The 15205-nt window shown below is 38.1% G+C and overlaps 1 protein-coding gene across 2 annotated transcripts in view; it reads right to left on the minus strand.

Annotated features, from left to right (window-relative positions):
- Positions 1-14266, minus strand: part of SYK (spleen associated tyrosine kinase) — a 28811-nt gene extending 14545 nt beyond the window's left edge. For both annotated transcript variants that reach the window (XM_054002693.1, XM_054002691.1), the window contains exons 1-5: positions 13853-14266; positions 12239-12399; positions 3331-3469; positions 1839-1920; positions 707-753 (exon numbers count right to left, since the gene is read on the minus strand). In XM_054002693.1, the coding sequence (XP_053858668.1) occupies positions 707-753; positions 1839-1920; positions 3331-3469; positions 12239-12399; positions 13853-14266 (843 nt within the window). The remainder of the gene's footprint in view (positions 1-706; positions 754-1838; positions 1921-3330; positions 3470-12238; positions 12400-13852) is intronic.
- Between the last annotated feature and the right edge of the window lie 939 nt (positions 14267-15205).

Consider the following 15205-nt stretch of genomic DNA (forward strand, 5'->3'; position numbering starts at 1 on the left):
TTTTTCTATAATATGGGACTGCATCAAGATAATGATCTAAATTATCAAGTTATGCAGGGAAATTACTGAAATTAACTCCATATTTCAGATGAAATCAGCTACCTTGAACAAGACAGTATTATGTAATTCTGTGGACGTATCACACCTCAGATGGCTTCTGCAGTCAATGGACTTCGAGAACTTAGGTAATTATAGTAACAGGTGGACTTGCTCCCTCTTCATGGAGTGGATGAAAGAATCACCCCTAAAGCAGTGCATAAGAAATGAAACCCTTGTGCAAAGTCTGATGTTAACTGCACAGACCAAATATGAAAATAAATTGAACTTCCATTTCTGCTTCAGTCAGCAGATTCTCAAAGTGAACAACGTAAGCAATGTGGTATCTCTCCTCCTAGTGTTGATACAACTTTATAGAATATGACCATCAATGAGGCATCTTGCCTATGGAAAATACTGTTTTATCACATACATTATATGTGTAAAAGAGGTTCACAAAATTAAATTACGATTAGCATATTCGATACACTGATGAAAGCAATACCATGATAGAATATGTTAAGTTTCTTTTTAAATCACTGTTTATAACCCAAGAAAAATAAACTCACAGATTAAATAGTACCCAAGAATTAGAATTCCCAGAACAGTACGTGACTGTAATCCTCCTCAAATGAATGCTATTGCTATACCACCACATTCACTTACTTACCTTAGGAAGCGTTGCAGAAGAAGGATGAGTATTAAAGCCAAGATTATCTGCAAAAGAATCAAATGTAAAATGATATTGAGCAAGGTGAGAAATTTGTGTAAGAACACAGAATTTTACAGAGGGGATCAACTGTGTAGTTTTTAGATCCCATTACAGTGCTTCTCTTGGACTATCTTCTTTGCTTTTGTCTCTTATATGCAGCAGACTCTGGTACTTCTGGCCGCAGAGACAAAAGTGCAGAGCCCAAATGATTCAAAGGAGAAAGAAAATAATGGTGGAAAAAAGCATGTAGTGATTCAAAGGAATGGAAAAAGTAAAAACTTCAGGGTTGGACTTGATGATCTTAGTGTCTTTTCTAACCTAAATGGTTCTATGTTTATATTTGATTATTCTATATCCTCTCATCATGGCACTGGCATCCAGTTAGAATGACAGAAGGTGGTCTTAGAGAGAGAAAACCAGTTCTGGAAGAGCACAAGTTGGATATAGATCAGTCAGATGCATCTCTTTTCCCTTTTCAGTCAGGGCAAGAGGAAGGACAACGTCTCTTCAGTGTGACATGACATTAAGAAACAGGATAAAAAGCACACTGACACTTTCCTCCACCTCTTCTCCTTTCTCACAAGTTATCAAGGAATTCCTCTCTGACCCCATTTTCAGTGTTGGGTGCAGCCAGTGCCTTGTTCTACCCTGCTCCCCCCAACATGAGAACTCACCTGCTGGGGGAACAACTTACTTGAATTAATTATATGCCATATTCATATATTCATGCACCCATCCTCAATTCCTGCAGCAGCACTGCTGCTGTGCCTGCTTCAGCTTGGAGTAAGGACCACTGGAGCAGTGCTGGGAAGACCACCTTGTTCATGTTTGTGGTCCAAGTAACACACACTGCCACTTTGAGCAGCAAAGCACATTTCTGATCTAACAAAAATTTAGACCCAGCAGTAATTTGCTTTGGTAGCCCTAAGCTACAGGATCTGCCTCCATCATGCACAGTCTGGCAGATATTACCTTATTTGAAAATGTGGAAAATCTGCACCCACCTATATGGCATGTGGAAAAAATTCACACATATTTATCATAATTGTCATGTCTTTTAACACATATAAAAAGAATAGGAATAACTCACCATTTTCTGAGCCATGTTGTGGACAAGGAATGGTAAGAACCCTTAATAATCCATCTGGTTTGTATGAATAATGCTCAACTAACTAGCAGAATGAAAGAGGAGGGAAAAAAAGAAATAATGAGAGAAAAAGATATGAAAATATGAGGGTGGTATCATTAAATATATTATCTCTTTAGAAATGTGTGCATATGTACAATAGTTGATATATATTACAACAAATGAGCTTGGAATACAGCAGATCTTTACTGCACATGTTCTTTACTTTATTTCTATTTAGCAGGGTGCATGTTTCTGAAGTAACCTTGTGGATAAATGTGCAACATGATCCAGGAATGGGATTTATAAGGCAGTGTTCCCCACCCCCGGTTTTGCTACTAAAAAGCTGTGTAGCTCTGAGCAAAATAACTTACTTTTATGTCTCTGAATTCCCACTCTCTCTTTTTTTTTTATTTTTGGGGATAATTACAGCGCAAGATTTGCCCTAATATGTAATGCTTTCTTGGGACCTCAGAATTGTAATGGGATGTGCACAGTTAATAAATGTAGCACCAGCAGTTGTGGCCATTTGTGCTCCTGGATTGTCCTATCCACATCATTTTTTACAGGTTTGTTACTGCTATTTTCCATTTGGGTATAAAGGAGAAGGTCTGTGAATGTAAGAGGTGCAGACATGTTCACAAAAATTTTAAGATAGTAGAGCTGCTTTTAAATTTCCAGTGCCATCAGGAAAGAAATACAAAAATCCTAAGAATTAAAATATGCAAGCAAAGATTCACATTTTAGATCTGTGACTCACTTAACTAATTTTAATAGATTTTTAAGCAAGAAGACATAAGACTTTTCTGCAGGGATTTCAATTCCCTTAGTATTTTTAATTTACACAGTCATTTCACCAGTATTCAGTTTTAGTCTCAACTATGGCATAGTCAGCTATGGACTTCTTAATTGCTGAATTTTTACCAGAGTTCAGACATATTTTGGTGATAAGCCTCAGCAAGCCATGCTTTAGCAGACTTAAAGGTAGAGAATTTCAAAGCTAAAGACTGCATTATGTGCGCAACACCTTAAACTATCCTCTTTTTGCTTGCTAGAATTCTATTGGTTGCCATCATAAAGGACATTAGCAAAAGACTAAACCAAGCATATCCATTATTTAAAATGGCTACTTGCAAATACGAACAGACTTTCTTTCTAGACAATGTTCAGCTAATAATATAATAACTAATAATAATCACAGTTTTGAACTTGGCCAAGCTGCAACATCACATTTAAAAATGATTAAACTCTGTACACTTACATAGCTTTCTATATTAACATATATTTTCTTCATGTACAGAAACCACACAATGTTGAAAACATATGACAAACAACCTGTCAAAACATGTTGGTTTTAGCCAAAGACTATAGTCACAAGGCAAAATAAACATTGGTCAGCTGATCAGTTATATGGAAATGTGATGACAGATATCCATGTGACATGAGTTTAACAGACCTGCCAAAGGGTGTCAAATCTTTTTCCATCTGGTATGGAGAGCTTTCCTGTCTTATCTCTGTCAATACGATAGTGCAGTACTTTTCCATCATTCAGCAGGCACAGGGCATAGGAACCATTGCTGTCCCTTTCTCGGATACTGTAGAAGTAAGAAAGACTTTCAGGATTTACCAGGAATGAACATTCTTTTTAAATCACTCTTTCCTTAAAGCTTTTGAATTAAAACCAAAACAAAATCAGTACTACAACATCTGAAAACATTTTGTTAAGCCTTTCATTTATTTCTTAGTGTAATTAACTTTCAGGTAAATTGACTAAAGTTTCTCTTTTTTTTCTTCCAAAAAGGCAACAGATGAAAACAAAAAATCAATGACGTAAGACACTATTAGGCAGATATAGAACACTGTACACTGCATAAAGCACTCTTTGGGCAAATATGCATTTTAAAGGGTCTGCAGTACTGGCTTACCTCACTTGTGTATTTTATTTGAAATAAAGGAATGGCAGTAAGAACAGAAGATTTAATACTAAAAGAATGTAATGTGAAAAGGCAAAACTTTTGTGTTTGAAATAGCTTGCTGTGTGGCTGGGAATTTAAAGAAAATAATATATTTCTGTAATCATTAATTCTTATAATTTCAGGAAAGACATTAATATTTTGTTGCAGATTTCACATAATATCTATATGAAACTTCACATGATACTGAAGTGTACATATCTCATGTAAACCTCACCATGGAAAGATCACCAAATGTAATATAAAAACTCCATCTAAAACTCATAGGTAGAATGATCTCCTCCTCCCAGGAGACCTGCGAGTGCCCTCTGAGATGCCCATAAAGCATGACAGAGTTGTGATATGTGTGCTCAGGGCTAGCTGACACTGAGATCAGCATATTCTGATTACTGGACTCATAGTGGATGGGAATTTGTTACTAGCTCCATCATAGCTTGTGCAACATTTCTGAGTTTAGAAAGAAGGCTTTTTCTTCCAGTCAGACTCCCATGCTCACTGACAGCTGACAGTGTGACAGCAATAGAGTTAGAATAAAATTGACTGGCTTTTTTCCTTTTTCTTAATGAAAATCCTAGATTCTGGAGCACAAAAACATTTCTTGTTCTGGTGTGCACAGAAATCTACTTACTCTCCCTCGAATTTTTGAACAGCCTTGAAAAGAAATATAGCAGTAAATTCTCACTAAGGTATTAAGAAACTCTGCTGGTGCAACACTGGTATTTGCTATTATATCTCAGGAGATTTCAGAAGCAAGTATTAAATTATTCTCCTCAGCTGACTCTCCCAAGGCTGAAGTAAAACTATGTTTTGTCTGAATTACTTTTGCACCTTTTTCTTTCAAGTAGCATGATTCTTGTTGCCTAAGATGTGAACGGGACGCTGGCTAAAAGAAAAGGGAAGTAGGGTCAGTTTTTTGTTTTCTGAAACCAAAGTAACTTGTGTAATTCACTGTGGTTTCTTCATGGCATATAGGTGTTTTCTCAGCATGCTGATTTCCTGTGCTGACTGACCAGTGAAGAGTATTAGGCTCTGCTAAAATGAAGGGTGACTTTTACTTCATCTTCTTCTGACCTGCTCAAAGCAAATAAAGCTTAGAAAAATATTTTCAGAGTACAGGACATTGTTTCTAAAATGCAAACAAATGGCATTTCATTACAATCAGGCTTCTGTTCAGAATAGCACAAATAAGATAATAAAAATACAATGAATTGTTTCTTGGTAACAAATATCCTTCATGTTTCACAGGAAGAAATGGAGAACTGAATACAATTCAGTTCTACTGAAACTGGTTCTCATTTGCAAGAGTTGTTACTCTCACAAGAGGCATTGCAAACATTTCTTGAGAGTACAGGTACCCATGGGAGGGGAGAGTCCTGATTTCTGAAGACTGTGGCACAGACCCAAACAACTCTATCATTCTTCAGTGCAGGATTTAGGTGGAGTTCAGGTTTATACAGTTGGAATTGCATTTTGGAGCTTTTCCCTCCCCTAACCCAACAGCTACACAACTCTGGAGCCATCTGCAGCTCACAGCCATGTCAACTTCTGTCAGACATCTCTATCACTGCACATCCTGAAAACATCTCCATTCCATGACCAATCAGGGTCCAGCAGGACCCTTTTTCCCTCAGGGTTATGGAGCAGGTGGGTTTTAAACTGTAGTCAATCAACTCCAGCACAACCTAGATCCCTATAAAAGACAAAATCAGGAGGTACACAACCTGGATCCCCACAAAACATGAAACCAGAAGATGCTACCATCTTTCAAAATATGTCTGAAATGCAGAAGTATCAAGTACATTGAACTGACTGGAAGTCTTAGTTTTGGCAAACTGAACCCTTACTGGGTGACATGGATTGCCCCAAGCCACATTTTACAATTTCACTTTGGTTTTGCAGACTGTGGTAATGGCTGTCTAGGTTAGGCTAAGCCTCCAGAACTGCAGCTGGAGAACAGTATCCATTTTTATGTCAACAGTTCCTGTAAAAAATAGAATGAAAGGCAAATGCTATTCAAACAAAAAGGTTGTAAATTGAAACCTCTTTGAATGGACAGAAAAGTTTCACGTCTTCTTGATGGTGCTGCCTGTATTACCCAGAGCCTTCACATCAGATCTGGGAGCTCTCTTCATATATGGAACTTTCCTTGTATGGAAAGTAACAATTTTTAGAATGTTAAGAAAAAAATTCAAAATTCCAAATGCACTCTCTGCTTTAAAGTGATCTGAAATTAAACACGATATTTACTGTTCTTCAATAAAAACTGCTAAATAAAAAGGTCTTAATCGAAAAATTTTGGCAAGAAAGGAAGCCGGCAGTGAGGTATCACCTGGTCTTCCATTTCATGCTATTGCAGAGAACTGCAAATGTACAGAAGAAAAACATAAAGATAATAAACACCTGTAAATAAACAACACTTGTTTAATCCACTGAATTAATCACAAATATGAACAACTTAATTGAGAACAGATTTAAGTACATAGCTATATTAGAGAAGTGCCAAGGTATCTAGATTTTTTTGTGACATGCATCTTTAAAACAGCAGAATAGGGAATGTAGAAATTAAAATTGTTACCTGGTGCAATGCAGAGAATATTTAGGTATTGATTTTATATTTCATGCAATGTGTGTCTGAGTACTTTTTGTGGTTTTGAGAGTGCAACCTAGACAGCAACCATTAACAATTTGGACCACTATTACAGACAGTGTAAACATCTATCATTTCCTTCCTTTGTTATTTTCAAAAAGAACAATGTCCCAGTTTTTTCCGTTTCCATCTGAAAATGATCCTCCTCTTTCTAAAGAAAAATATCCCTGAGGGTCACAGAAATAAATTGCTATTACAATATGCATCATTGACTGTGTAGAAAAAAACAGAATTCAGGCATTCTGCAGTGGAGAATTATAAAGAAAATAAACAAGCAAGATGCTTGCTTTAGGAATGGTGTGAAATTATTCTTGCTTCTGAATCCAAAGGCATGCTAAATTTTATTCTTGGCATTGCTTTGCCTTCTCAGCAATTGCAGCTCTGTTGGTGCCAGAGATATTGACGCTCCCTATGATGGAGTTCCCCATGATGACGTTCCTCCTGATGGAGCTCCAGCCATTCCCTGCTTGTCTTGCCCTCTCTCTTCATGACCATCTCTCTGGTAATGCTATTAACAACATGGCTACTCATTATCACTTCAAAGATCTGCTGCACATTGCATATGTTCCAAGTTTGCGGGTAATAAGAAATGAACTTGGTGCCATCTGTAAAAGAATTATATAAAGGACAAAATGGATTGACTGCTGTCTTCATTTGCATCATTTCTTCTCCCCTGTTCACTAACACATCCAAAGCTGTTTCAGAAATGTCAGAACACTACAGAATTTAGGAGACATCTCAACTTCACACTATTGCTATCTAAAATGGAATCTAAAAATTCATCTCCTAGTAAGTCTGCTGCACATTTACAAAATACTTTTGTGAGAATGATTACATCAAATTAGTCTATTTATTTGACTTCACCCTGGCAGCAAAATACACCATGCTCCACCAAACCCCTAACAAACAGCTCTGCAGTAAAACTGCACCTGAAATAGGGGATCTTCTCAGTACAGCTATCTCAGTCAGGTCACAGCTTTTCTTCACAGCCCAGACTCCCTCTGCTGCTGAAGCACCCAGTGCAGAACCCATCTTGAGAGGCCACAGCCCTGCTGCACTGGTCTGCAAGTGGCACCCAACACGTTACCTAACTGAAGATCTGTAAAAAGCTCTCCCAAAGCGTCATGGGCATCATCCAGGCTGCTGTGGAGAAGAAGACAGCACCTCCAGAAACACAGTTCATTTTCTGTGTATTATCATTTATCTTGAAAAACTTTTATGGCTGTCTAAGCCTAGCACTCATTGACACTTTCAAGAGGACCTTCATCATTAATTAATATCCCTGAATTAAGGTCATATTTAATAGGATTGTTTATCTTCTATGATGTCAAAAATGTCCAGTCCCTATTATGGATAGAAACTTAATACTGATAGAATTATCTAAAGAATTCTCTACATGGTCAGAAAAATGACCTAGCTCAGTATGCAGTCTGGTAGCAGCAAACCCCTAGAAGGAGGCAGCAATATCAGTGTAAATATATACTGCTACATATACAAGAAACAGAAATTTTTGGTCAGACAAAAGACAAGGATACTCTTACAGATAACCGCACTTCAAAGTTTATTATTTTGAAATACTATTACGAGTATTAAGTATTGTGACATTTAAGAGACAGTTTAGTTTCTATCTGCCATGGCCATGATGTGGCATATTACTGTGACTCATTATAATAGCCTAAACTAGATTAGTCCTCTTTAATATTCTCATTATGTACTGAAGACACTCATACGACACCAAAATAGTTTTCTACTTTCCTTTTACACAACTGTCCATATTTTATGTGAACTACATACAGCTATGAACACATGTAAAAAGTTTGTATAGACTAAACTGCTAATTTGCAATGCCTTCATTCATGATTTCCCTAATACGGAATTTTTAAGTTTAACAGTATTTCTGAATATTCTTTATTCTCCTCCTACTTCAGAACTCTTGGTTTTTAACACATATGCAAGATCACATGCTTGCTATAACTTAAATGGTCATTACTGATGGCAAGATATGCCAACCCTTACCACATACGAGAGGTGTTTCTTACGTGAAACTACAGAGGAAACTAACTCTTCTGCTGTTCGCTTTTAGCAAAGTTACAATTTATTTTTCAAATCTTCCACATACCCATGCATTAACTCACATAGATATCAACAATATTATACATATTTAATGATGCGTTATTAATAAAAATACTATTACAATATTAATAAAAGTATTACCAATATTACCAGTTTGATCTATGATCAATGTTCCCTACCAGGCAAAATGTAATAAACCCCAGAAGGCTGGTCAAGAACCATCACCCAACAGAGAATGTAAAAGTGTTAGTGTAGTTAAGTTGGGCTTCAGATATAAAGTGGGGCTTCAGTTCATGCCTGGAGTGGCAATCTTACACAAACATTCTTCATGGAAGAGGTAGAAAATACTTCTCATTTCATGTCCTGGTTTCTGTGTTTGGTTTTGAAAAGAACTCTCTAGCATCCACATACATACTTTACTGACTTTTAAGCCATGAAAGAAACTTAAAAATGCCTTTGAAAATTCCCTGGTAAAACATCCACATTTAGCTCAGAATTTTTCCTTGGAAGCATTGTAGTATTATTTTTATGGCACTATTAATGATATTTTGAACTGCAGTCAGGAAGAGTTTCTACTATTTCCACATTTAAACCATTAAAATAATTCTAGATTGGATAATCTTGCATTGCTGCACAGCAGTGCTAAAGAAATCTACATGTTAGTTGTATTATTACACAGACTGCTGTATTGGATTTTGTTTTAGGTAGGTAGGTCAGATGGATAGCAAATTTCTGGTGTAATGAAGTTTTGGAGAGCCTTGTTAAAAATATACTGAAATATTATATCCTGCTAATATTGATTATTTTCTCCATAATAAACAATATGGTTCACTTGTGCACTTGCTAAATAACCTCAGAAGTACCTAATCTCTTAAAAAATCTAGCTCCTCTCTTTGTTCCCAGGTTCCAATTCCTACCTCAACAGATAAACATCTCTTAGACTTACATGTTTGAAAGTTTTACTTTTCAGTCAGCTACTGGGCTTTATTATCCTGACCAGTGTTAGAAAAACACAAATTCACAGTCACAACTTCACAGAAGTACAGAATATTCTGACAAGCACTGCTGCTGGGTAGGTAGAACTATGTGATGTCTGTGCCTGAAATGTAAAACAGTGCACCACACTCACACTCAACAGTTTTGCTGCTTCTGCTTCAGTTAGCCAGAAATGAGTGGTTTATTTCTCAACACCTGCTGAGCAAGCCCATGTTAGGCAAGCCACTGCAGAAAGCAATAAACCTCTCTGAATTGGACAGCTCTTTTCTCATTTGTGATGAGCCTCTAAGCCTATGGGTCTGAGAGCTAGAATGGCTCGGGTATGTAGAATAACCGATTTCAACACAAATGAACAACCCATTATTTTTCTCTTGCTGCACTGGCTACTGAACTGTGGGGTAGATGAAGTTCTCTCCCTGTGTCTTCCCTGAGACCATAGGAGCAAATGGCAGCTGAGTGGCTACTACATTCTAAAATGGCCAGATAGGAAGTCTGTGCAAGAACAATTAATACATCAGAAAGCATCCTACAGATGCAGAAGTAAACAGTCTTGTCCTTAATAAGAGGTACCCAAGATCAATACACTAGTAGTTCATAGTATTTAAGCTCCAGTGGAAGTTCTCATGGTTTAAACAGAGCCTTAAAATTAGCATTTTCTCCTCTATGGGTTTCTCTTCCCGATATGAAAGTAGCCACCCAAGTTCCATCAAAACTCTGTAAAATATGGATCCATTGACATATCCAATCCTGTGGGATAAGGTCTGAATGCTCCCCCACAACTCATTGAGCATGTCACTGTGAAGAGCATCAGAAATGCCTCCTAGGCAATCTTCAAGGAACACAGGAAAATTCTGGGAAAATATTTCCAGTCAAAGCAACAGGACTGCTTATAGAAGATTAAAAAGAGACCAGTGATTATAATAGAGGCTGAAAATGTCAAGTTTCTTAACAAATTTCACTCCCTTACTCCAAAACCTATCCCTGTTGTTAAGGAATGCTAGCTAGTGGATCCTTTTCCTTGAAGAAAAACTAGATTCCTCCCCCTTGTGTCCTCCCTCCCCTCCTTGCCCCAAAGAGAAGTACTTTGGCCACAGAATTTGTGCCAGAGGCAAACTGGAAAAGCTGCCAGTTTTAATACACGATCAACATCATGACTCAGTTAATACAAAGTTGGTTTGGTAAGGTGATAAAAAAGGTATAATATTGTCCTTAAAAGAAAGGATTGCTTTTTGTTTCAATTACTGGACCTTTTGTCTAAATAATAGAAAAAGAAACTAGCAAAATCACAGGGCAAGAAAAAGGAGAGGTTTTGTGGCAATGCTGGGCTTGTAATTGGTAACAGCAACTATGTTCATCAAATCCTCTGAACTTCTATGCAGCAGAAAGAAATATATCTGGCTCCACAATTTTTTTAACTTTTGTAACAGTTTTGTTAACTACAAGTTCAACAAAATCTGTGACAAGCTTATTACAATGTTTTGTTACACATGGCAACAAAAGCAACTGGGTAAGCCCCCCTCTGGATGTGGTCCCCACCAATAGGGAATATGAGGCTGAAAATAGGCATGCACAGCTACTTGGGTGAGAGTGCCTATGAAACACAAAAAATTCAAGTACTGAGGGAAGAAAAGAGAGTTCAAGAAATGAGATGTCACTACACTCAAAGCATTTGTGGATCTCATAGGAATTCACTCTACTGGGAATAGGATTTAAAGGAGTTACTGGTTCCTGTCAACTAAGACTGAAACATGGAAATATATGAAGGTTGCACCCACATTAGCAACTAGTATGACACAATTACTGAAAATTAGTAAAGTGAAAGAATTGGTACTGGAGAACCATATCCTTCCTGCACTCGCTTGTGGGGTTTCACTTTGGACTACCTCTAAAAAAAGCCAGAGAAGGCTGAGTGCTAAAGAAAACTACATAGTTAGGTGATGAAATTTCCCTCCGAAATTATACAATTCCAAGTGATCCTTACTTAGCCTTGACTTCTAAGCCTAATTTTTCAAATTTTTTATCATTATATAAATATTTTCTGGGTGGGCGTGGGAGTGACAAAAGACAGCTTTGTTAAAACTTTGGTATTTTTCAAATGAGGATTCTCCAAACAAACCCCTGGCTCTAGTCCCTGATGGCAGTCACTATCCTAATGCCACATTTGTGCTCAGAAAACAAAAGATCATTAGGCTTGGTAAATGCAGAGGGTAAGAAGCAGCCACAAAATAGTGCTGTCAAGGTAGAAGCGATAATTTTACTGCTTAACTACAAAACAAAGCACTATCACTGTCCCTGGGAGACTTGACAGATACAGATCCCAACAGCTGCTAACACAGCGAGTTTGTCTCTAATTGTACCAGTTTAATAAGCCTCTGTATTGGGTGCAGGTGATCAGGCTTTGACAGTGGGGCTGCAAAGGCCAGGGGGTGCCCTGGGCTGGTCACAATTGGTGCCAGCAGGCCCTAGTGGACACCTCTGCAGGTGTTCCAGGCTTTTGTTATAGTTTTCCATCTTTAGTTAAGTGAGGGCAGGAGGCATCATGTAAATTATGCTGAACTGGGTGCCCTCACTGTGGATGAACCACGTTTTAGGGCATAGTCTCATTTGACATTATTCAAAAGAGCTGTACAGTAACACTGGAGGTAAATAGCAATACCACAGAAAAATAAACTCACAGAAATTTTCCATTGTTTCTTGACCCGATGAGGATACGGTGTTCTGACTCCTCCCGAGAGATCCTCCCATGGAACCATGGCATCTTCTCATGGGCTGTAGTGGCAATCAGCTTTTCCAGCTGAGGCTTCTGACTAATGATAGCTTGTTCAAGAGCATGCCCCTAGAGAGCAGTAAAAACATGGTGAAACAGTCAAATATCTTCTGCAATAGGAAGATGACAGGTGGACTCTGAGTCTTTGGGATTGCTTTTGGGGCATCCAAAATCTGCACATACTTGTTGTGTGTGAAGGCCTGGTTGCTATAAAGATTTTAAACCAGAAACTAACATATGGTAATCTAAACATCACAAAACTGGGGTTCTCCCTTTACCTCTGAGAAAAAGAAGGAAAACTAACCGGTAAATAAAACCACTGATATATCAGTATTTAATCTTAAAATAAAGTCATATTGTTATGCTAATGAAGTTAGTGTCAGTCTGCGATTTCAAACGTACCTCCAAATTACATATCCTATGGCAGTGTACTAAAATAAACTAAATGTGCTTTGCACTGTTGCAGCACGTCTATGTCAAAGACATCAACGAAATTAAAATTTCCCAGACAGAACAGTTCCCATTTTAGAATGAATTATTCAGAGTAATATTAGACATTAGACATTTCTAACCTTGTCTACAACCTACCAATTCTAAACTGGGCTCAGAATCTGAGGGCAACCCCCACTAGTTTCACCAGCATTTAACCAGAGTTCATCAACTTCCCTCTAGATTGAGCTCAGACTCATCAGAAAAGACACTGTGAAACTCAGCAGTTATAGAAAATGTTGTGTAAGTTTCAGGTTTTCCCAGTTTGGGAGTTGCTCCGTATATTTTATAGAGCAAATTTCATAGGGTTACTTGCTAGCAGCAAAAGAGATTAGAAACCCTGAGAATCTTCATGAGTTCAGACAGGTAACTCATGACATCTCAAGGTGAAATAATATTCCCTTTGCAGCCTCCTACACTTGTGTGTTTCCATGTTAAGACTGGCTTCTTCATAGTCATTCCCAGGAAAAAATCCAAGATCTTGTCCTCCGCATGGAAAATTCCTGCTTGACCCCTGCAGCACTGAAGATGTATAGACAGTACTCTGCAGTGCAGAAACTGTTCTCTTTCAGGAACAATTTCTGTTTTGGACATAACTTAAATTAGCATCACAGAAACAAGCCCAACTAAGAGAGTAAGATGTGAAAAAAGTCATCACATTACCATGCCTGCCTGCATATCAATAAAAATCAGAATTAAAAGCAATGAGACAAACCATTTCTGTATCTTGTTCATTACATGTATTAATTTTTGGTCCAAATCTGATGACATATGTTAGTGCAGAGGTAGATAAGATTATGCTAGACCAGGACATTGCAGAAATTCTAAGGGCTTAAATTTCAGGAAAACTACACTTATTGCCAAGTTACTGCATGTACTTGGGAGAAAAACCCCTCACTGTTAAATCTCAAACAGTTGTGATTTCATTGTGAAAAAATACTGTGTAGCAGCAGCAACAGCTGGAAACAAACACTGCAATCTCTTTTTCTCCTAGCTCAAAGATTACTTTATGGCGAGATCAGTCTGGTTTTACCTGCAAATTCCAAGTCTGCTTGACATACTCTCTGATGAGGTTCTCTTTCAAATCTTCAAAGGGTCCTGTTTTGGGTTCAACGCCTGGTGGCCGGTTGAAAGGTTTTCTCAGTAGACAGATAAGGCCATCCGCTTCCCCTGAGTGATAGTTAATGAGTTCAGCAGGACTGGCATGCGACTTGCCTCCTGCAATAGCATAGGAGCCACTCAGCTCCCTCTCAATTGTATAGTGGTGAACCTTCCTTCCATGGGCCAAGGACAGGGCAAAGCCCCCTAGGTAATTCCGGCTTTGGCGGAGCAAGTATAGTCCATCACTTGCTCCTCCCTGCATTAGATACTCCTCGGCGTCTTCACGTGTGATATTACCAAAGAAGTAAGGCAAATGGTTAGCAGGGTTTGATGTGTTGGAAGCCATGGTTTTTTCTTTTCCAAGTAGCAAACGTAGAATACTGTATCTGAAAATACAAAGACAGAGACATGAATGTCAGTAGAATAAAGAGGATAAACCAATAAGATAGCAGTTCACCTGCAGTATGTTTGCAGAATCACAGAATAATTTAGTCTGGAATACACCTCTAAAATCGTTGAGTCCAAACTTGAACCAATCACCACCTTGTCAACAAGACCATGGCACTGAGTGCTCTGTCCACTTGTTTCTTGAACACCTCCAGGGATGGTGACTCCATCACCTCCCTTGGCAGAGCATTCTGATGTTTAACAGCCCTTTCTGTGAAGAAATTCACCTGACATCCAACCTGAAAATCACCTAAAACTATGCCCCCTGGCACAGCTTGAGGTAATTTTAGTAATGCATTTGTTAGTGATACATATGTTGACAACTTTAAAAATTATTTTAAAGTGAAGATCCCATTTTCATCTTGTTAGAAATTCTTCTAAATCCCAGCAGCTCTCTTTTCCTGTTTCCCAGCACCTTGGCTAGAAGTGGACAAAGTGATCAGAAGTTCAGTTTCTGCTTCTATCGTTGTGAAGCACATAGGAGTTAAATTATGAGCTCTTCACAATAAAATGAAGCATCACTTTAGGAAAGCCATGCAGCAATCTGTGGAATCGGCATTAAACAGTTCAGGCTATATGGGAACAGGGTTAACACCACATTTGTCTTATAGCTGGCCAAAGTGTGCAACTGAGATACACGAAGAAAAGTGCAGAAGACTTTATGGATAACTATGTAAAAAGGGAGAATCCCTAATGCAAAGGTGCAACTGAGGAATGGGAGTCTTAATGTGGGGCCTTTTAGCACACAGCACTTCAGAATGACACCTTCCCTGGCAGTCCTGAAGCAGGCAGAGCTGTTTGTGCCTACTGCTTAATTCATATTTGATCCACCAGTGCT

The sequence above is a fragment of the Vidua macroura genome, chromosome Z (genome assembly GCF_024509145.1).
Source record: "Vidua macroura isolate BioBank_ID:100142 chromosome Z, ASM2450914v1, whole genome shotgun sequence".
In the NCBI taxonomy this organism is placed as follows: Eukaryota; Metazoa; Chordata; class Aves; order Passeriformes; family Viduidae; genus Vidua; species Vidua macroura.